This window comes from Mus pahari, chromosome 17, assembly GCF_900095145.1.
Source record: "Mus pahari chromosome 17, PAHARI_EIJ_v1.1, whole genome shotgun sequence".
In the NCBI taxonomy this organism is placed as follows: Eukaryota; Metazoa; Chordata; class Mammalia; order Rodentia; family Muridae; genus Mus; species Mus pahari.
In genome coordinates, this window is record NC_034606.1 from 45,992,188 (window position 1) to 46,016,315 (window position 24,128).

At 41.9% G+C, this 24,128-nt stretch overlaps 1 protein-coding gene across 7 annotated transcripts in view; it reads left to right on the forward strand.

The window, feature by feature from the left end:
* Tnrc6b (trinucleotide repeat containing adaptor 6B) overlaps positions 1–24,128 on the forward strand; it is a 217,188-nt gene that overhangs the window by 175,902 nt on the left and 17,158 nt on the right. For 6 of the 7 annotated variants that reach the window (XM_029548218.1, XM_029548217.1, XM_029548219.1 and 3 more), the window contains 6 exons: positions 968–1,104; positions 2,045–2,215; positions 6,512–6,637; positions 14,450–14,581; positions 14,840–14,938; positions 15,072–15,264. In XM_029548218.1, the coding sequence (XP_029404078.1) occupies positions 968–1,104; positions 2,045–2,215; positions 6,512–6,637; positions 14,450–14,581; positions 14,840–14,938; positions 15,072–15,264 (858 nt within the window). The remainder of the gene's footprint in view (positions 1–967; positions 1,105–2,044; positions 2,216–6,511; positions 6,638–14,449; positions 14,582–14,839; positions 14,939–15,071; positions 15,265–24,128) is intronic. The other variant, XM_021216504.2, reaches the window with a different exon arrangement.

Consider the following 24,128-nt stretch of genomic DNA (forward strand, 5'->3'; position numbering starts at 1 on the left):
CCATTGTGACCAGAGCAAATGCAGGGATCAGCCCATCATCTGTGAGATTTTTCTCAGGAATGCTTTTGCTCACCCGAGGAACATAAAAAGAATCAAACTAAGAGTTAAGAGGAACAATCCTGGGTAGCAGTAGTAATGTGTAGTTTGAGCTGCAACCCAATTGTGTCATCATATAACAGATTTATAGCGCTAAAGAAAGGAGGAGGGGGGCTGGAGAGATGACTCAGTGGTTAAGAGCACCGACTGCTCTTCTGAAGGTCCTGAGTTCAAATCCCAGCAACCACATGGTAGCTCACAACCATCTGTAATGCGATCTGATGCCCTCTTCTGGTGCATCTGAAGACAGCTACAGTGTACTTAGATATAATAATAAATAAATCTTAGAAAGAAAGAAAGAAAGAAAGAAAGAAAGAAAGAAAGAAAGAAAGAAAGAAAGAAAGAAAGAGAAGAAAGAAAGAAGAAAGAGAGAAAGAAAGAAAGAAGAAGAAAGAAAGGAAAGAAAGGAGGGGGAAGTAGTCATCATGCATGTAGAGAGGAGAGAATGGCATCACACATGCAGATTAAGCTTGAGCAAGTACTGTAGACATGCTCAACTGTGTTAAAGTCTTAAGCTTTAAATTTTTAGACAATAGGAGTGCCTCTGATCTTTCTGTTCCCCATAATTGCTTTAAAACTCTTAACAATGTATCTAACAGGTGCTAACATAGCAAAACAGACTGGTCTCTCACTGAGAACATTTGACTTCATGAACAAGATGTATTCTCACCCAGCACATCGATTTCAACCTAAATATTTGCTTAATCAGTTTTGCTTCAAGTCTCTCAAGTGTTCCATGGTAGACAAGCTAGTCTCATTCCAAAGAGTAGAGAGGATTTGTCCCCAGGACCCTAGAGAACAGACGAGCCAGGTTCCATGTGGCTCTTGAGGGAGACATTGATTCCTGACATTTTTATTTATGTTCTTTCAGATAAGAAATTTGATGTGGACAAGAGAACAATGAATCTCGGGGATTTTAATGATATCATGAGGAAGGATCGACCTGGGTTCCGTCCACCTAATTCCAAAGACTTGGGAACCACAGACAGTGGGCCTTATTTTGAGAAGGTGAGTTGAATGCTTTGTTTAAAATAAACATTTATGATAATCACTGTGTTCTTAATTTGTCTTGTGATAGCTATGCATTTTCTAGAGAAAGCATAAACTTACAAACTCAGAGTAAAACATGAATATCCCCTATATTAATGTGGTGACAGGAAAGTAGCTGACGTCAACAGGTGACTGGTCAGGAACGAGAGCCATCCATCCTTAATGTTTTTGTGATGGAGCTCTAAGTTTTGAGGGGAGATCATGGGCATGTAGAACATGGAGAAGAAACTTTAGAGATAAATTTATTCTTCAGTCTTCTTGTTCCTGCTGCTTTGCCAGCTACAGACAAAATCTGGACTTTGTGCCAACATTTCTATCTTCTACGAGCTGGGTGCTAGGTCTGGAAAAGCTCTCTATCTTTCCTACTTCCCTAGTGGTTTGTGTTTAGGTAAATCAAATTCTCACTCCTGATTGAAGTTACTTGTTCTGGTTTTTTAACATTTCTAATGAAACCATTGATTCAAAATACTGTTTTATAGTGCTCCTGGGCCCCACAAGACATTTAAAACCAAAACATGGACATCTGGGCCAATAGCATTGCTGCCGGTCTAGGTGACACCATATTCATAGGAAGATTGCCTGGCTTCTGCTTCAGGAGCCACACCACCAAAGTAATGGAAATTAGACTCGTAAACAGTGTCTGGCCACCCTTGTCCTGATGCAGTGGATAACCGGTTTCTAATTTAGAGGAAAAGAAAGTCTCTATGGAAGAGGTTGACAGATGGTGTCCACTGAGCAACAAACGTGTGATGATTATTATCCAATCCAAATTTCTTCCTGGGTTATTGCTAATCCACTCTCGCTTTGTTTATTCCTAGTGTGTCTCTTTCCCTTCTTGCATTCTGTTGCTTCACTAACCAACACTCACTGTGATTGGCTAACTCCTACTACCTTTCAGCTGACTTTGCCTTTCTCCAATCAAGATGGGTGCCTTGGGGATGAGGCTCCCTGCTCTCCCTTCTCCCCTTCTCCCAGCTACAAGCTGTCTCCCTCTGGTTCCACACTACCCAACGTCAGCCTTGGAGCAATCGGCACAGGGCCCAACCCCCAAAACTTCGCTGCTAGACAAGTAAGGAGGCCTCTCAGATTTGGAACTGCGTGGCTGTGGCCTCACCTTGGCCCTGGTCTTCAGTTTATTGCATCATTTGTCTGTCTTGGGAAACTCGTTGATTACTGAATGCACAGAATGATACTAAGTGTAGGTTTTTACATCTTTCAGCCCATAGTCCATCTCTCTTCTTGTTTCTCAACATGGATTTTACTTTAAATCTGTTTCTTTTATCTTTTCATTTTTGGTTATAACTGACTTAGGAAATTATGAATGAGACTATAAAATCTAGTTATACATTTCCCATCTTTAATATTGAATTATATATTTGCCTAGAGAGATGACACAGCAAGCAATTAAGAGCACTGCTGTTCTTGTAGAGGATCCAAGCACCCATATAGAAGCTCACATCTTCCTGTAACTCCTGTTCCAGGGGATCAGACACCGTCTTCTAGCTTCTGCAGTCACCAGACATACACATGAAGCACAGACTGTTCATATATGTAAAATAAAAGTAAATATTTTTGAAGCCATTAGAATATGTAATAAGGAGTATTTCAAGAATCTCTTTAGTATATCTGCTAATCAAAAATTAGTAAAACTAGCCAGGCGGTGGTGCTGCACTCCTTTAATTCCAGCACTTGGGAGGCAGAGGCAGGCGGATTCTGAGTTCAAGGCCAGCCTGGTCTACAGAGTGAGTTCCAGGACAGCCAGGGCTACACAGAGAAACCCTGTCTCGAGAAACAGACAAAAAAAAAATTTAGTAAAACTAGTAAGAATTAATTAATTAAAGGCTTAAGGGTTACAGTGTTTTAAAAATCTGGCTTCTTGGGATTGAGGAGTTGAGTGTCTTCTTTAGAAATTAAACCACAGTATTTACATAGAGAAGGAGATCTTTAATAGTGAAGCTTTAAAGAATAACTATTGCTCAAGCATTGGTGGTTGCCAAAATTAGTCCTCTAAGCAAGGGCCACACAGTAGCATCAGAACTGGCAGGGCCAATCAAGTGATGATGTATACTCTTATAAGCCTTAGGGGACACAGGGTCTGTTGTAGGTTCATGAAGAAACCCAGGAATCTGGGGCCATCATGGTGTTACAGCCACAGCTCCAACAGTAGTGCTTCCCTAGCTGTAGCCCTGTGACTCCTCACTTGCCACTGTGCCTTTTACCTCAGGATGAGCCCAAGGCAGGAATTATACAGTGTGTGGTTGGATCCATTCTATTTCATGTGATGATTTTCACATGAATATTAAAGGCTCAGGTAAAGCAGGACCACTTAGACCATACTTAGTCAAATTGTATACAGCCTCTCATGTGCAGATTAAAGTAGCTTGTGCTTTGTCCATATATTCAGATTAGTCATCTCCAGATTGAAGTCGTAAGGCAGATTTTTCTGTTTCCTTCCTTTAATTTCAGCATTTTGTTTGTTTGCTTGCTTGTATGTAGTTTCCTAAATGGGGTGGGTATGTATTGCTTTCATGAACAGAGAAAAACAATGTTTTGCGAATGCTTATTTTATATTGAGGTATATAAAATATAAAATAAAAGTGTGGTTCCAGGCTTGCATAAATACCTAGTGCTATTAGTAGGTAAACTCAGTTTTAACAGACCAGCCACCAACTTGGCATTGGATTTTAAGAAAAGACAATTCCTCAAATGTCTTTGTAATGGTTAGATTACTGCAAAGTCCACTGGTATCAAATTGGTGCATATGTCCTACCCAATAGGTTGTAACTGTTTCAAACTGCTATCATAAGGAGTTCATTACATTTACTTCATAATTAAAAGATAAAACTTAAGCCAGACATGGTAGCACATCTTTAATCCCAGTACTTAAGAGACCAAGGCAGAAGGATCAGGAGGCAGGAGTTTGAAGCCGGCTTAGCTATCATGTGAGAGTCTGTCTCTAATAATAAGAAATAATAATTTTTGCCAAATCATAGAACATTTCAATCAGTTTACTTTTTATTTTAAATTTATATTCTTTTCTAAATTAAACCCTTGGGTTGGGACATATATCCCCAATAATTAGGAGGACATAGACACAGATCATCTTAGAACTTCCACATATACCTGAAAAGCTTGAACAATAGTCAGACATTGGCATGTGTACAGCCTTTGAGTCACTGTCTTCATAACTCCTAGATCTAATGTTTTTGAAGGCCACATATTGCTGCCTTCAGCAAACCTGAGCCAAGAAAATGAACTGAAGTACCATGTTAGGGTGACAGGAAAACATTTGTATAGACTGCTGTCAGCTTGCTTGTATTAACTTCAGAAACATCAGAATGTTATGTGGTGGCTTCAGTCACCCTTGAATTTTGGCAGAAAGCTGAGAATCTTCTTATCAAAGGAAAGGCTGAAATTTAAAATAACTCTAGCTAGTTGTGGTAGCTCACGTAGGTGGATCTCTCAGTTCAAGGCCAGCCTGCTCTTCAGAGTGAGTTATATAGAGAAACCCTGTTTCGAAAAACCAAAAATAGGCCAGGCATGGTGGCGCACGCCTTTAATCCCAGCACTCGGGAGGCAGAGGCAGGTGGATTTCTGAGTTCGAGGCCAGCCTGGTCTGCAAAGTGAGTTCCAGGACAGCTAGGGCTACACAGAGAAACCCTGACTCGAAGAAAGAAAAAAGGAAAAAAGAAAAACCAAAAATAAAATAAATGACTCTAAGCTAGGTGCAGTGACTCTAAGTGATGAAAGTTAAACAACCCTTGGGAAAATAAAATCTGTGGTAGATCTTTTCATGATACATACATATTTTAATTGCCATTTCTACTTTCTGTTTTTAATCATTTTTAGTTTTAGTGCTTTTTAAGTTCATTAATTTGTCTCTAGAAGTCTCTTAATCTAATTTTGAATCATTAAAGCCATCACAGTATCTTGAGTGTTCTGGAATTAATGATGCTATATAAATTCTTCAAGATTCCCTTATCCCTGTGGTAAACTGGGAATAGTAACCTCAGTTTACAAAGGCATTGACTGCTGTCTGTGCTGAAGATGTTTAGTGGGATGTTTTCAAATGAATAGTCTTGGGTCATAGATATATGCAAATGATATATATATTCTGTAGCCCAAGGCTCTTTGGAGTTCTGAGAATTCCAAAAGGAAGGATTAAACTGGTACAGAAAAAAACAATAGGGAATGACTGAATCGTGGTTCAAGTGGACATCGGCAGAGTCCTTTCTGGTGTAATTTTAACCCGGGAATTTGGTCACTTTGTCCGTGGATGAGGAGGAGGCGTGGGGGAAGATACCCTTGATGGGCGCTTTAATTCAAGCCTTCAGTAGGCCAAGAATACACAGCATAGAGAACCTCAGGATGCTGGTGTGAAGGGTGGTGCTTGCCTCCAGTGCCAGCCTGAGATACTTAGTGAGACACTGTTGGGAGTGGGGCAGTCCTCAGACAGAGGAAACAGTGACAAGTTCTTTACTGAAGAACTTCCTGTAGCTAGAAACAAATCAGAAAGGTGGAGCCGCCAAGGCCAAGCTTCCCTTGCTCTCATTGGAAGATTAGAGATGAGCTCAATGATTTATTGGGAATCATGAAATTAAGCTTTATTTTATATCTATAACTAGGCCGATATTTATACTTTTGAATGTGAAGTTATGTTATTTCAGGTGAGTAATGTTATTTCCATAACCTAGAATGATATGTAATGTGTCCCTTCTTATTTTGATGTGAGGTTGATGAACATTTTCTCATTTAGCAAAGAAAGCCAACAGATTCAGGACAGAGAAGGATGCGCAACTAGATCAGGGTCCTTGTGAGTGACTGATTGGTTGAGCCAACTAGTAGAGGAAAGTGATACCCACATTACTTTACACTGATAGTTTGGTTATAGTATATGTTTTTACCCAGGTTCCTCTTAAGATGGATCTTATAAAGTCTTGAGAATTAAATTTGATAAACCCAAACTTATAAAAAGAGGGTTCTTAAACCCGTTGTGGTTGCACATGCCTGTAATCCCAGCTCTTAAGAGGCTCACCTCAGCTGACCACTGGATGAGACCCTGTCTCAAATAAGCAGTCTAGAAATCTTGCACAGCCAGTTCCTCTCAGTCACAAGAACTGTAACACTACCTCTAACGTTTTGCTAAATGTAACCCTTTCAGTTTATACTGTATCACACCACCTGTAGTAAATGATCTGCCCATGACTCAGTTCGAGTAACTGTCCGCAAACACCCTCAATTCTAAAGTGAATGCTGTCATTCCATGCAGTAGAGATCCTCACTCTCAGGGATAGAAATGAGAACTATTGCTTAATCGTCATCTTGAATTGATAAGCCGTCCTGACTGGCATGGTTCTCTCTGCAGGGCGGCAGTCACGGCTTGTTTGGAAACAGCACAGCACAATCGCGAGGCCTGCACACTCCAGTGCAGCCTCTGAGTTCTTCTCCTGGTCTCCGGGCGCAAGTGCCTCCCCAGTTTATCTCCCCCCAGGTAAGGAATGGTGTGTCCCTGCCTTTCAGAGTTAAAGGACCGCTCAGGTAGCAGCCCCTTGTTACTGCCTGCTTGATGCACAGGAAAGGTTGGTTTCAGTTGGACATTTGACAGATCCAGGTGTCAAGTGCAAGATTATTAGAACAGAATATCAGCTCCCTTTTTAAATTGCATTAAGAATACAAAATAGATGCTTTACAACAACTAATTGACTAATATGTTGTTTTTTATTGTGACTAATTAAAAGAAATTCATAAATTCTAAGTGACAGTATTCAAAAGCAGATTGCCCTCAAGCATTTGCCTGAAGACAAACAGAATTATGAGATTCTGAGTTTTTCTATAGAACTCTGCTAGAATACTGACTGGCTTCCTACTCTGGGAGCCCTAGAACTGATGACGAGGCCAGTACAACAGGACACTGAAGGAAAGACAGCAGTTAGTGGGATAAATGGCATAGGTGGTCAACAAAGTCTGGGGACCAAAGTGATGTGTCACTCGATTAAATATTGCAATCATCACTAGCAGTGACATTTAAACTGGGTCTTGAAGAGTAAGTTGAAATTTTCTATGCATGGCCACATTAAAGAGGCCTTCCAAACCACAGAAGCCTCGCACTGGTGCAGTAATAGCTGGCACTTGGCATGAGGAAAGGCAGTTGGTTTGAGTGAATGATTAGTGTGAACAGGTTGGTAGAGATGTGTGTATTTATCAATGGGATGGGAAGCAAATAGACAAGGAATTAGGGATGGAATGTGGTAAAAACGATGTTTGCATCGTTTAGGAGTTTGGATTTTGTCCTGTAGGCCCACTTTGTAAGCTTGTTCATAACTGTGATCTGGCTGCTACTTTTAAAGGTCTCCCTCCCTCTGTTAAGATAGTTCCTGGGATTTGGGACCTGCTCAACCATAGGTAGTATATACACTTTTAATATGTATACACTATATTTAAGTTAATTTAATAATACAAAATACGCAGATATTTTGTGAGCAAGCAAGTGTGCGCACATGCGCATGTGCATGTACAGTGCCCACGGATGCCAGAGGAGGCTATCAGATCCTCTTGAGCTTGAATTACCGACCACCAGGACCTTTGTGCTGGGAACCGAACCCCAGCTGCATGTGTCCATCTCCATCCTGTCTGTCCCATCTTGTCCTTCCTCCCCAACTTCACTGGGTTGTTTTTGTGTGGTGGTTACGATACGTAGACAATAGAATGTTAAGCAAGGATTTTCAGGGATGCAGAAAAGTCTGAGAGATGACACTGGCAGTAAGATGGGGTATGTTTACGGTGGAGTTACCAGAGCTTCAGAGAGCAGGACTAGCCCAAGGGCACAAGGGCAGTGGAGGTCAAACCCACTTGGAAAGGTCACCTCCTATCTTTGTATGACATCCCATCCTCCTTCTGAAACACTTAGGTCACTAGGCTCTTGATCAAGCACCTTATAGTGGTTCTCTGTCTTTCTCCCACCTCCCAGCACTGATCACCAGACTGTCCTGGTGCTCAGTTCTCAACCCTCTCACAACATACAGCCCCTACTAGGTGACCTGATCTACCTCAGTGACCTTAATATTGAGAGTTACAAAATTTGTGCTTGCTGTCGACATGTTCTTTTCCGTTTCATACTCTGCTGGATATGTTCAAATTTAAAAACAAAAATTCCAGTTAGACGTGCTCCTGTCGTTGTTCACACCAAAGACCCACAAGCTAAAGTATGATCCTCCTGCATCACAGCCACATTCAGTTCAGGAAATTCTCCCTTTAGAACCTGAAGTTACCTTTGGGAAGCCTTGATAAGCTCCTTGAGGATAACTCCTTCACAAAAACCCAAGGGCACACATCTGCATGTGCAGACACACACACACACACACACACACACACACACACACACACAATGTTTAAAAAACAAAACACCCATCTTGATCTAGGCTCTGACTATTATCACTACTTATGCAGTCCCTAGCAGGCTGCCGTCATAGATAGTGCAGGGCCTTCTTGTGTCTGCCCCATTCTTCTTCATTCAGGTGATGTCTATAGTCTGAGTCACACTCATCCTCTTAATAGCCACATTGTCCACTCTGGTAGCTATTAGCAGAGGAACACTTGAAATTTAGCTGTTATTTCATCATCATTAAATGTAAGTAGCTGTACCTAGTTTGTGTCTGCTTAGGCATGACAGAAAGATCTGTCAAGCTTTGCTATAAAACATACAGTACACCATGATGTCCCTTGGCTACAAATCCTCTCCTGGCTTGCTCACCCACCTGCAGTGCAGTGTTTACTGCCATTTTTAGGGTTCTTGGTAATCTCACCCAACTTATACCTTATGTCTCTCCAACCAAGTGACCCCAAAACACCAGTCGTACTTTAGAATGCTATTGTCTGGGGCTGTCAGTAGAATAGGCCTTTACTTCCTTGGCTCTCTACTTCAGAGCACCTTAGCCAAGATGCTTTCTCAGGCTAAGCTCTGAAGCTTACAGTGCTTCCCCACTACTCTTGCCTTCTTACCCTCCAGAAGTTTCCTTGTCTTTCCTTCCTCCTCTGCCCCTTGAGTCAAGTTTCACAGCCACAGGGGTGACAACAGCTGTGTTGCGTACAACCCATTGACTTTGTGCATGTGCAGGCATGCTGTTCATCTCTGTACTCACCGTTGTTAACACTGTGTTTTAGTGTTTTCCCCTGTTGCCAAATAGTCTTCACATCGATTCCCTACCCTCTCTTTTGATTCTTGGGATGGGACCTGGGTGTGCTAGGTACATAACATAAGTGAGCTATGTCCCAGCTCACATTGATCATTCTTCTGGTTTTTCATTCTTTTTTTAAGATTTATTTATTTATTTTGTTTTTGTTTGGTTTGGTTTTTCGAGACAAGTTTTCTCTGTGTAGCCCGGGCTGACCTGGAACTCTGTAAACCAGGCTGGCCTCGAACTCAGAAATCCGCCTGCCTCTGCCTCCCGAGTGCTGGGATTAAAGGCGTGCGCCACCATGCCCGGCTGATTTATTTATTTATTATATGTAAGTACACTGTAGCTGTCTTCAGACACTCCAGAAGAGGGCATCAATCTTGTTACGGATGGTTATGAGCCACCATGTGGTTGCTGGGATTTGAACTCCGGACCTTTGGAAGAGCAGTCGGGTGCTCTTACCCACTGAGCCATCTCACCAGCCCTCATTTTGTTTTTAGGGTTTTGGTTTTGGTTTTGTTTTATTATGAAACAGGGTCTTACTATAACCCAGGCTAGCCTTAAAATCACATAGATCCTCTTTCTTTTCTGTCTCTCCAGTGCTGGGATTAAAGGAATATACCACCACACCTGGCAATGTTAATTATTATCAGAAACTTGTTTCGTTAAATACATTCACCTTGATTTACTTAACACTCTCTTCCCCTTTTATTGGATATTAAATTGTTTCTAATTTTTTGCTATCATAAGCGAAAGTCTTATACAAAAACCTTCATCAATATTCGTAGCTTTGTTTTTGTGGAGTGCATCCTGGCCTTAAACTTGATCCTTCTGCCTTAGCCTCGTTAGTGGTAGTACCCATGTGTGGTCTTGCATTATTTCTAAACCTAGTTGTCCAGAATGAAGTGTTTGAGATTGTTTTCTAAAGCATAAACACTGAAACTTAACATTTAACATTTATTACAAAGCTGGGAATGTCATTCAGTGATAGAAAAGTCATGCTTGAGACCCTAGGTTCTTTTCCCAACACAGCCAGAAAAAAATAAATAAATAAAATAAAAGGGAGGAAGAGTTGTTAAAGCCTTTGTTTCTACAGTTGCTTCCCTCCACTCACTGGAGGATTCAGAACTTAAGATTCTGGTGGCTTTTGTCATGCCTTTAAATTTCTGTCATTTTGCACCTGCGATGCTTTGTTAAAAGCCATATTGATTGCTTCAAGATACTCACTTTCTCCAGCCCAGCTGGAGACTGAGGGCTTTTAAGCCTGCATAATTAACTGTCCATAATAGGAGTTTGCAAACCTGCACTTTAATTACTTTGCATCCTAGGTTTGAGCAGCCGTTTGCCAGGAGCATAATGGTGTTACTTTCCGATCCTTTTGTAATTCTTGTAAGGAGCTGCTGTCTCTGCAGCCTGAAGAGGCAAGAGTAAATAGACCTCCTGGATATTGACTCTTAAAGTCTAAAACTGTCAACTTAAGGAGCATGTGCACTGGTGCAGTGTAAATATAAGAATGCCTTGTGTTGGTGTACTTTTCTATATCCGGACATCTTTAAAGATGTGTGGTTAATTTTGCCTTTTTTGATTTCAGACATTGAAATTATATAGTGTATATGAAACAATTCACAAAGCCAGTGCTTTAATCTGAGCACTCAGGAGGCAAGCAGATCTCTTGAGTTCTAAGCCAGCCTGGTCTACAGAGCAAGTTCCAGGACAGCCAGGGCTACACAGAGAAACCCTCTCTCAAGGGGAAAATAAAAAGGAAGAAACTATATGTAGTATATATGAACTATATAGGAAATTTGTAGGTATATTCCACATACCTGTTTTAAGACTGGGATGGGAGCCAAATCACGTGATCGTGATATGCTCATACTGTGCTGTGAATGCAGAAGCTCAAAGAGAGGTCAAACAAGTTTGTAAGTTGATTGGTAACATTCAGCACAATCAGTATCTCTTAGATGGAGTGGAAGCAACCAATCTCACCTTAGAATTGGTTGGGTAACTGGATGTGGCCGAGATAATGGAAAAAAAATGAGATGATGGGCCAAATATATAGCAAGTTTGGACTTGACCAGATCTAGATTAGAGAGTGTCAAAGAGAAGATAGTCATTTATTCTTGAGGATGTTCAGAGGTGGTGACTTGAAATTAATACAGAACTTCCAGGTATGGTCCTTTGCACATGCCTTTAATCCCGGCAGTCAGGCAGAGACAGGCAGCTCTCCAGCCTGGTCTACATACTGAGTTAGAGGACAACTGGGGCTACACAGAGAAGTCCTGTCTCAAACAAAAAACAAAAACTGAAAAGAAACTAGCCAGTTTGACTTTGACCGAGGTGCTAAAGAAAGTTAAGGTGGGAATACTCCATAGAAGGCAACAGATTGAGCTATAGAATGGGAAATGAAGTTAAAGAGCGACAGAGACACTGGTTAGAACACAGACTCGGAGGGGGAAGTAAGCAGATAATAAAAGCCTTACGAGTTCATTTGTGTGTGTGACTTAATTCTTTGCCTATACTAGTTGTGTAGAACCAACTGGTGACCAAGGAGTGCTTCTGCTTTCGTCTTGAATGTAGGGAGGGTTGGAAAGATTGCTCAGCAGCACTGCACTCCCCTGGTAGTTAGAGTTGCCTGTACTCTAGCATGGGATCTGCCACCCTCTTTTAACCTTCTTGGCTCCTGCATGCATATGATATACAGACATATACTCAGATATACACACATATACATAAAATAGACTCACATGGTTAGAGTTAAAAGTATACACTACCAGGCCAGGCCCAGCCCAAAAAGCCTTCTTTATTTAAAAAAAGGGGGGGAGGGGGAGTTAATCTGCTCTACATAACTCATTCCATACCGTCCAAGGCTATAGAGTGAGGTTTGGAGCTCAGTGATAAGATTACACCTAAAATCTGTAAGGCCCTGTTTCATCCTTAGCACTAAAGCTGGATGGGAGGACAACCAGAAAAGCTAACGGACTTATAACAAATTAAATCTTGCAGCAAAGGATGAATTTATGAAAAGAAAGTTAAATGTTAAGACATCTGTTTGTGGGACTGAAGTGATGACTCAGTGGTTGGGAGTGTTGGCTGCTCTTACAGAGGACCAGAGTTCAATTCCCAGCAACCACATGGCAGCTCACAACTGTCTCTGACTCAAGTTCCAGAGCATCTGAAACCACAGACGTGCATACAGGCAAAATGCCAATGTAAAGACATTTGTTTCTCCTTTAATCCCAGCACTCCGGAGGTGGAGGCAGGCGGATTTCTGAGTTCAAGGCCAGCCTGGTCTACAAAGTGAGTTCCAGGTCAGCCAGGGCTACACAGAGAAACCCTGCCTCGAAAAACAAACAAAACAAAACAAACAAAAAGACATTTGTTTGGCTTAGTTATTAATGGCTTCATTTCAGGGTAGGCAGGGACTTTCGTCTCATCCTCCTAGATTATTCTCAGCTCTATCTAGTCGGTTCTGCATGTCTATCCATGGTCCCATGGGGTAGCACAGAGTGACAATAAGTAGATAAAAAGATCAGAGAATGACATAGTGAATGACTCTTCAGTTAGAATAATAATAGTGGTTTGTTCATTTAATAAGCATTTATGGAGTATCTACTTTGTGCCCTCTACATACAGATAAATGTAAGAGACCCATTTGCCTGGGTTCACTATTACCTTGTGGGAGGATGGAAGCAGGTTTGAGTCTCTCATTGATGCAGTGCTTGGCTGTCACTGATTCCACCTCACTGCAAATGTCAAACAGCTGATTCTGATTGGTACTGAGCTTGGGGTTGAACAGTTAGAAGGTTATCACTAGACAACATAGACCTGAGGCTTTGTTAGAGAACGTCAGGCCTTGACAAAGGGATGACCACATCCACTTGGTGTAAGACTCAACTAGAAAATAACTTTCTGAGCTGGGCATGGTGGCACACGCCTTTGATCCCTGCACTTGGGAGTTCGAGGCCAGCCTGGTCTACAGAGTGAGTTCCAGGACAGCCAGGGCTACAAAACGAAAATGACTTTCTGTTCTTGGTTCTGGGTTGGGAAGCAGGTAGAGGTTGCAGAATCAGTTATGTTAGCCTGAGGGTGAGGGACTAAAACAACACATTGAGCTTTCTATTGGCTGGTTTAGTTCATTAGTCACTTTCTGTTATTCCTATTTTAAAAAGTTAAATAAGGTACTTGTTCTGAGTCACATAAATGGGGACTCTTGAAATGGGGGACTCTATAAATTGCCAGAATGGTCCAGAATTCCAGAGCTTAAGAGATATGTCTGCTTCCCAAGGACTTATGACAAGGCATGTGTTACCTCACTCCATCAACACAACGTAAGCTCTTAACTCCTGTGCTATGTGGAGAGGGTTACGATTGTTCTCTGTGACCCAACTGACACCACCACCAAGGATAATAGTACCACCACAACTGCTGGGCTTTTAATCCCAGCACACAGGAGGCAGAGGCAGGAGGATCTCTGTGAGTTTGTAAGACCTTGTCTCCCCCTCCAAAAAAAAGAAACAAACAAAACCGTATATACATATATGCATACGTATTATATAATAAGTGTCTTCTAGTATGTATCTATTAGCTCTAAGTTTAGTATGTCTTTTTTGCTGTTGTTTTTGTTTTGTTTTGTTTTGTTTTGTTTTGTTTTGTTTTGTTTTTGTTTTCTGAGACAGGGTTTCTCTGTGTAGCCCTGGCTGTCCTGGAACTCATTCTGTAGACCAGGCTGGCCTCGAACTCAGAAATCTGCCTGCCTCTGCCTCCTGAGTGCTGGGATTAAAAGAGTGCGCCACCACTGCCCGGCTCAGTTTAGCATGTCTTGTATGGAATGTTTCCAGTACTAATCTCTCAACTAGACAGAAGCCAGTGTTACCATTTTTTTTCTTAAAGTTTTTCCTGATTTAAAATTTCATCATTTTTATTGCAGGAAATTAGAAAGTCTTAGAATTAAAAGGTTCTTAATGGCTTCACAGCCCAGAGCTAGATGCCATTGTTAACACTCGGGAGTAGTTTTTGCAGATAGTTTTCAGGAAAATGGCAGTCCTTGCTTTAGAGCCATCAAGTCTTTTTCATGAGGGTCGGGCGTATTTTAATAAGTTCTAAGGATTTTCCCTCTGTCTCCTGGCTAGGTTTCTGCCTCAATGCTCAAGCAGTTCCCCAACAGTGGCCTGAATCCAGGTCTCTTTAATGTGGGGCCCCAGTTATCTCCTCAACAAATTGCCATGCTGAGCCAGCTTCCACAGATTCCCCAGTTTCAGTTGGTAAGTGGCATGTTTTCTTCATGTTGCTGAAGAGGTTATTTGCTTCTCTTTTTACCTTCTTTTTGTCATTTGGTGTTCAAACTTTTATACAGATGGTTAATTATGATTAAAAGTTGATAGATCAGTTTGCCTGACTGTAACCTTAGCTGTAGACCAAGAACTTGGTTACGGATGCTTTTGACACACTGACCTGCCCTGTAGCATGCAGTCTCTCTATGCCGGTCTTAGGAAACTGAGGTTTCCTCAATTGTTTTATAGGCATGTCAGCTTCTCCTGCAGCAGCAGCAGCAACAGCAGCAGTTGCTACAGAACCAGAGAAAGATTTCTCAAGCAGTGCGCCAGCAGCAAGAACAGCAGGTATGTAAGTGGAGAAGGTTCCCCTAGTGCTCGGGGTGAGAAACACCTTTTGGCTTAACAGCTAATTTGGAATACTGGCTTATCATCTGTCCATTTCTCTTGGGTCCTTTCTTAATGGATGCTGCACCCTCAGCTGGCAAGAATGGTGAGTGCTCTCCAGCAGCAGCAACAACAGCAGCAGCAGCAGCAGAGGCAGCCTAGCATGAAGCATTCACCTTCTCATCCTGTTGGGCCTAAGCCACATTTGGACAACATGGTACCCAATGCGCTGAATGTGGGGCTCCCAGACCTTCCAGCCAAAGGGCCAATCCCTGGATATGGTTCTGGTATGTTCTGTGTGGTGGGAACACTTAGTATAAAGTCTGCTTGTCCAGTCCTGTGGTAGTGCTCGGCTTTGTATTACCTCCTCTTTTTCTTTTTCTTTTTTTCTTTTTTTTTTTTTAAGATTTATTTTTATGTATGTGAATTTTACATCATTGTCTTCAGACACACCAGAAAAGGGCATCTTATCACAGATGGTTGTGAGCTACCATGTGGTTGCTGGGAATTGAACTCGGGACCTCTGGAAGAACAGTCAATGCTTTTAATCACTCAGCCATCTCTCCTGCTCCCTTTTCTTATTAATGTTATTTATTTTATTTATTTATTTTAAATTCTGAAGCTGGCAGTGGTGGTATACACCTCTAATTCCAGCACTTTGGAAGGAGAGGCAGGGGAGTTTCTGTGAGTTCAAGGCCAGCCTGGTCTACAGAGTGAGTTCCAGGACAGCCAGGGCTACACAGAGAAACCCTGTCTCAAAAACAAACAAACAAACAAACAAAAAACCACATCTCAAAAAATGTTATCAGTGTCCTATTAGGTAATTATGTTATTTGTGATTATTTTGCTGATTCCTAATTGTTTATAAATACTAATCAGAGTTCACCGGACAAAAACACGTTTTTACTTTCACATTTTACTGAAGTTTTATGTTTTGGATTCTATTCCTGTTAAATTTCTGGAGGCAGGGGGGCAGGATCTCATTCAGCTCACTGTGTACACCAGGCTGGCCTCAAACTCACAAGAGATCCTCTGCCTCCCAAGTAACAGGAACGATGTTTCTTAGTACGTCCTCATACAGTACGTCTGATTTTTGTTGTTCTGGGTTTGTTGGTTGTTGATTGGTAGTAAGTAATAGGGTTCCACTAAGTAGCCTGTCCTAGAACTTTGTATGGACCAGACAGTCCTTGAACTCAACAGAGATCTGCCAGCCTCCGTCTTCCAAATCCTGGGATTAAAAGCATGAGCCATCACTTCGTTTCTAAATAAGCCTCTTTATTGTGTTTTCTCAAAATGTCTCAAATGACAAGCCAGCTATGGTGGCACCCACCTGTCATCCCAGCACTCGGGAGACAGAAAAGCAGGAGGGTCAGGAGCTACATGAGATCCTTTTCAAACACAAAAAAATAGGGCTGACAAGATGGCTTGCCACCCCTAGTGCCCTGAGTGTAAGCACTGCCTGACTCAGTTGGTACAAGGAGATAATCAGCCCCTCATCCTCTGACCACGTGCGTGCACGGTGCGCAGGCACCGTACACCATGAGGAATCCATGAATGGTGACTGTTTAATCCTCACTGCCTTTTCTGAAATAAATAGTTTCTAATTCTCTGCTTTTAGCAAAATTTGAAATATTCCTAGTTGAATTTCGTGTGATAGTGACCCATCTACAATTTCCGTTGCATTGTCTCGGTCCAGAGGGAAGGGCCTATGTTGCGGTAAATCTCCAACTCAAATATTCCCTGGCAATGAAAGCGCGACTCAGTATGAATACATGCTGTATGCCTAGATTGGGCAGATCTACCGCCATACTGCCATCTTCCACATCTATGAAACCCCTTAGAACTTGCGGATTCTCCAGGTCCTGTGCTTCTGCTCTGCTTTTCTTCTTCTTCCTCCTCCTCCTCCTCTGAGTCCTCTCCTGCTTCCATTTTCTCCTCCTCTCTCTCACCTTCTGCTCCACCTTCCCTTTACCTGCCCAGTCATCAGCTCTCTTAATTTTACAAATTAAGGTGGGAAGCAGGTTTATAGGAAATCACCTGAATGTTGGCTAATTCCTTGTTCCTTTTTCAAAGCCACTCACTGGAGAACAGAATTAACATCAAATATAATTAGCCCCAGGGTTATCCACAACATTTCCCCCTTTCTGTCCAATTAAAAGACTATTTTATCTCAGATATAATTGAACATAACTATTACTATTTTGTAATTTACAAAGTACAANAGACCTAACACCCAGTCCATCATGTTTGTTAATTAAACAGAACCTCTGTCATCTATCCTTACTTAAAAGACTTATAATTCTACATCTGTCTATGTCTTGGCTTTAGATTGAATGCCATCTGAAAACCATCCTCTCAAAACTGTTCCTCTCAAAATTAAAAACCTGGGTTGGCTAGAAGACTGTGTAGTTTTTCAACCCCATCAGAAATCCAAGAACAACTGATACTAACTGAATATATAGGAAGCCTAAAACAGCTTCCAAAACTTAGCCAATCCATAGAGACCGCTGATCACCTGAACAGTCCCTTACTTCAACACGTTAGAGCATCAGTCGTCAGCCTACTGGCCAGGGTCATCTGACAGACTTAGAGAAACAGGAATATTAAGGACTAGCCTACTCTGTNTGTTATTTATTTTATTTATTTATTTTAAATTCTGAAGCTGGCAGTGGTGGTATACACCTCTAATTCCAGCACTTTGGAAGGAGAGGCAGGGGAGTTTCTGTGAGTTCAAGGCCAGCCTGGTCTACAGAGTGAGTTCCAGGACAGCCAGGGCTACACAGAGAAACCCTGTCTCAAAAACAAACAAACAAACAAACAAAAAACCACATCTCAAAAAATGTTATCAGTGTCCTATTAGGTAATTATGTTATTTGTGATTATTTTGCTGATTCCTAATTGTTTATAAATACTAATCAGAGTTCACCGGACAAAAACACGTTTTTACTTTCACATTTTACTGAAGTTTTATGTTTTGGATTCTATTCCTGTTAAATTTCTGGAGGCAGGGGGGCAGGATCTCATTCAGCTCACTGTGTACACCAGGCTGGCCTCAAACTCACAAGAGATCCTCTGCCTCCCAAGTAACAGGAACGATGTTTCTTAGTACGTCCTCATACAGTACGTCTGATTTTTGTTGTTCTGGGTTTGTTGGTTGTTGATTGGTAGTAAGTAATAGGGTTCCACTAAGTAGCCTGTCCTAGAACTTTGTATGGACCAGACAGTCCTTGAACTCAACAGAGATCTGCCAGCCTCCGTCTTCCAAATCCTGGGATTAAAAGCATGAGCCATCACTTCGTTTCTAAATAAGCCTCTTTATTGTGTTTTCTCAAAATGTCTCAAATGACAAGCCAGCTATGGTGGCACCCACCTGTCATCCCAGCACTCGGGAGACAGAAAAGCAGGAGGGTCAGGAGCTACATGAGATCCTTTTCAAACACAAAAAAATAGGGCTGACAAGATGGCTTGCCACCCCTAGTGCCCTGAGTGTAAGCACTGCCTGACTCAGTTGGTACAAGGAGATAATCAGCCCCTCATCCTCTGACCACGTGCGTGCACGGTGCGCAGGCACCGTACACCATGAGGAATCCATGAATGGTGACTGTTTAATCCTCACTGCCTTTTCTGAAATAAATAGTTTCTAATTCTCTGCTTTTAGCAAAATTTGAAATATTCCTAGTTGAATTTCGTGTGATAGTGACCCATCTACAATTTCCGTTGCATTGTCTCGGTCCAGAGGGAAGGGCCTATGTTGCGGTAAATCTCCAACTCAAATATTCCCTGGCAATGAAAGCGCGACTCAGTATGAATACATGCTGTATGCCTAGATTGGGCAGATCTACCGCCATACTGCCATCTTCCACATCTATGAAACCCCTTAGAACTTGCGGATTCTCCAGGTCCTGTGCTTCTGCTCTGCTTTTCTTCTTCTTCCTCCTCCTCCTCCTCTGAGTCCTCTCCTGCTTCCATTTTCTCCTCCTCTCTCTCACCTTCTGCTCCACCTTCCCTTTACCTGCCCAGTCATCAGCTCTCTTAATTTTACAAATTAAGGTGGGAAGCAGGTTTATAGGAAATCACCTGAATGTTGGCTAATTCCTTGTTCCTTTTTCAAAGCCACTCACTGGAGAACAGAATTAACATCAAATATAATTAGCCCCAGGGTTATCCACAACATTTCCCCCTTTCTGTCCAATTAAAAGACTATTTTATCTCAGATATAATTGAACATAACTATTACTATTTTGTAATTTACAAAGTACAANAGACCTAACACCCAGTCCATCATGTTTGTTAATTAAACAGAACCTCTGTCATCTATCCTTACTTAAAAGACTTATAATTCTACATCTGTCTATGTCTTGGCTTTAGATTGAATGCCATCTGAAAACCATCCTCTCAAAACTGTTCCTCTCAAAATTAAAAACCTGGGTTGGCTAGAAGACTGTGTAGTTTTTCAACCCCATCAGAAATCCAAGAACAACTGATACTAACTGAATATATAGGAAGCCTAAAACAGCTTCCAAAACTTAGCCAATCCATAGAGACCGCTGATCACCTGAACAGTCCCTTACTTCAACACGTTAGAGCATCAGTCGTCAGCCTACTGGCCAGGGTCATCTGACAGACTTAGAGAAACAGGAATATTAAGGACTAGCCTACTCTGTCTCGGCAGAATCAAGCTGTGCTAACCTGTAATTGTGTCCTCTCTTTGGACAGTACTATGTCTGTGGATGAAATGAGGCAGTTCTTGCCTAGTGGCTGTTTCCCCACAACTGGAGTAACTCAAAGATGCTCAGTTTCTTCTTTGAATCCAAGACAGGAAAGCTGTCAGGAGCAGACAGGTCTCAACCACAAGTTAATAGATAACATTAAATGTCACATTCTGTGGACTTCTGACATTTTGAAAACCAACTATGTGAAGTAATCTAGACTGTTGTCTGTTAACTACTCTTAGCCATTTCTAATTAAAATAACTGGAAACACCCTAACAATAAACTCAAAGCCATGAATTTCCTATTTGGCCCTTAACTCACAGGCTTAAACATCTCAGATCTGTTTTAATAACAGCAATAAAAGAACTAGGTCTAAGCCCTGTACTTAAAATTTTTAGTATCAAAGACAACCTATAATAACCGCCCCCAACACCAAAGCTCAGGGAACTGGGATTACGACTCTTCATAACTTCTTCAAGCTGAATATGGGTGTTGATATATTTTTGAAGGGAGGGCAAGGGGAGGGAAATGGGGCCGTTAGTTGGCCTTAAGAGAAGCCAGGAGTGGTGGCGCACGCCTTTAATCCCAGCACTTGGGAGGCAGAGGCAGGTGAATTTCTGAGTTCGAGGCCAGCCTGGTCTATAGAGAGAGTTCCAGGACAGCCAGGGCTACACAGAGAAACCCTGTCTCGAAAAACAACAAAAAAAAAAAGTTGGCCTTAAGAAGGCCACTCCAATGATTGTATTAATCTCTGATGTCTGTGTCCTGACTGGATCTGGATGAAAAACCAGCTGGGCATGGTGGCACACTCCTTTAATCCCAGCACTGGGGAGACAGAGGCAGGCGTATTTCTGAGTTCGAGGCCAGCCTGGTCTACAAAGTGAGTTCCAGGACAGCCAGAGTTATACAGAGAAACCCTGTCTNNAAAAAAAAAAAAAAAAAAAAAANACATCAGGAGTTCAGACAGGTCAGTTCAGCATGTCTGACGATAAAATTCACCAAGGTTGTATATTCTGTAATATATAAATCTCAAAACAAAATTTTAGTATCATCAAGATAAACTTTTTGTTTGATTCTCTGAAATCTAGTTCTCAGGGGGTCTCCCTCTATCAAATCTGATCCATATAACTGGAAGGTGTAAATACCTTAATCACCTTTTTCCAAAAACACAAAGACAAAATTTTTTCCCCAAATCAGCATATCCTTAAGCCGGTAACCAGGAAAACCTGTAGCTTGCCCTCTGTCTCAGAGGAACAATAAAACAACCACAATACTCAAAATCACACACATTTTAGCCTATTTAGGCCTTTCTCATTTGTCATGTCAGGATTTAAACCCAAAATTCCTGTGGAGCCCACGTTAGATAGAATATGAGTCGAATGCAGACTTTATTATACCATCTTTAAAACAATTGTTTCACACTTCTATTTTCCTTTTCCTTTTCCTTTTCCTTTCCCTTTCCTCTTTCCTTTTCTTTCTATACCTGCTTATAAGAAGCAGCTTGTCAAACCAGGATTTAAACCCAAAATTCCCGTGGAGCCCATGTTAGACAGAATATGAGTATCCTGTAAGACTTATTAGGGCACGCTCTACCTTGAGCCACAGACATTTATTTAATTAATACCCATTATAATACCTATGTGTTATGCTCTTTACCTGGAGCCACAGACTTTATTAATTAATACCTGTTCGTAGCAGGCGATTATCACTGGCTCTCTACTTGGAGTCATTTACTAATATACCCTATCTAGTTCCAAACCGCAGGTGAAATTTCCCATCTTGAAGTACTAGAAGCTTATATTTCTCTCTTAATATCAATGAATTACCTGGACCAGAGCCCTTTGTACCTTTATCTCCCGATTTTTTATTCACAGGGAGAAGCTGAATGTAGAAAGACACGGGTTGTCTGTGTCCCTGTTTGGGGGTTAGGGGAGGCAGAGTGGGGAACAAGGGATACAAGAAAGTGAACACAGAAAGGCTTGCTCAAGCATAGATGCGTCTCTGCAGTTCTCTGTAGGCCCCTCAAACCCAGTCAGCTTCAAATCCACCCTGCTGCAGCCTATATCACTGCCCAAGCTCCATTCAGGGGTTGGGGGGCAGTGAATTTTTATCTCTGGTTAGTTGAGTTCAGATCAATACCTTGGGTGCCATTTTGTTGCAGTAAATCTCCAACCCAAATATTCCCCAGCAATGAAAACACAACTCAGTTAATATGAATACATGCTGTACGCCTAGATTGGGCAGACCTACTGCTACACTACCATCTTCCACATCTATGATACCCCCTATAACTTGCAGATTCTCCAGGCCCTGTGCTTCTACTCCGCTTTTCTCCCTCTCCCATTTTCTCCTTCTTCTCTCTCACCTACCCCTCCACCTTCCCTTTATCTGCCCAGTCATCAGCTCTCCTTTATTTTACAAATTAAGGTGGGAAGCAGGTTTATAGGAAATCACCTGAGTGTTGGCTCATTCCTTGTTCCTTGTTCAAAGCCACTCACTGGAGAACAGAATTAACATCAAATATAATTAGCCCCAGGGCTATCCACCACAGACCTATACCTGGAAGGATAAATGATGTTCTGACGAGATTCCTATTCCCATCTATTTACTAAAAAATGGGAGTAGTGTGATATGTCCAGGGAAACAAAGCCACTCATCTACTAGAAAAACATTTCCAGTGGACATGGTAAATTATTATGTCTGTAGTCCCAACAGTAGTGCTCAAAGCCAGCCAGGTCAGCCATGTCCACACAGCAAGTCTCTGTCTTAAAACAGCACCACCCCGCCAGACAGTGGTGGCGCAGGCCTTTAGTCCCAGCACTCGGGAGGCAGAGCAGGTGGATTTCTGAGTTCGAGGCCAGCCTGGTCTACAGAGTGAGTTCCAGGACAGCCAGGGCTACACAGAGAAACCCTGTCTCAACCCCCCCCCCAAAAAAAAAAACCCAGCACCACCCCAAAATATGGTTTCTAAGTAAAATTCCCTCAAGTTTCAGATTTATCTAATTTTATTTAAATGTTTATTTAATGTATTGTTAATATTAAGCTATTTGTAATATTCATATAGTAAGCCCATCGAAGGTTAGAACTGTGCATAATGAAAATTATGAAGATGAGAGTATGGCCACCAAGATAGTGAAGTGACTAAAAGTGCTGCCAGCAAGCCTGGCAGTCTGCATTGGTCCCTGGGACCTACAGGTGGCAGTACAGAGCAGACTCAGTCTGTTCTCTCTTTCTCTTTCTCTCTCCCTCTCCCTCTCTTTTTCTTCCTTCCTGTCCCTCCTTCCCTTTCTATATCACACACTCACACATTTAATCTGTCTAAATATATAATTTTTAAATTTTTAATGAAAGCAGAGAAATTTGTGTCCATAGTAGGATAATTGTATCAGATACCAGGTGTGGCACAGTTGTGTTAGGGCTCACCTTGTGGGTGACAGTTTCTCTTACAGTTATTAGGAAATAGTTTCTTTTATGTATTTATCTTCAGTATTGGTGGCTTCACCCAAGATCTTACACTTGCGGTCAGATACTTTCTAATCTACAGTGAGCTGAATGGAGACTCTAAGAACGGGAGTGAAGACACAGTTAGCTTAAGGAAAAGTTAATTTGGGAGAGTATCCTCCAGGGCAGATGAGCCTGACCAAATGGTAACGGTGCAGTGCTGTGGGCAGAGGCAGGGGGGATGACTCTGGCAGGAGCAGATAAGGAAGGTAAAGGGTTGTATTTGCAAGGATGACAAAAAGTAAGAGGTGAAATGAGTCCCAGGCAAGAAATGGACCAGGTTTTATCCCCATTGTAACTTGGCCTCTAATACAAGGACAGGCTTGAATTAGACTATTTATAAATATTCACTAAGTTGAACTCAATGGCTTCTTTGACCAGGGTGTAGACTGTGTGAGTTGGAGAATCAGAAGAAAGCTACCATGGACTGAGGAAGTTTGGTCTTGATGAGTTCACAAGTAGGTAGAGGTCACTAGTGAGGTCCCCTGAGTGCAGCCCTTAGAGCATGGTCCACATCCAATGCCATACCACTTACTACATGACAGCAAGAGGAGTCCTTGCTGGTGAGTTTGGTGCCTCGGCATGCCGAGCAAGCACAGTGCTGTGGACTCCATGCAGTCCCCCACATGCCTAGCCTCACTAGGGTTTCCTTTACAGTCCTGGGTTAGAGGATGGACCTTCCCGGGGGTTGTTGTATCTCCTGTTCTTACTCTGTGATGACATTGTGCTGGCACAGATGTCCTCTTTAAGTTTGGTGTGATCTGCTCAGTTCTTCCCTTTTCTACACTTGATGAGTCACAGAAAAACGCAACAGCTTAAGTTAAATATCATTAATTTGCTGAGTTAAAAGACAATTTAGAACAACTTCAAAGAAAAGGATTGTATGAGGACAGCCTCCTCCTCTTGTTACCAATCCTCGGGTCTTTTGTTATCCTTGC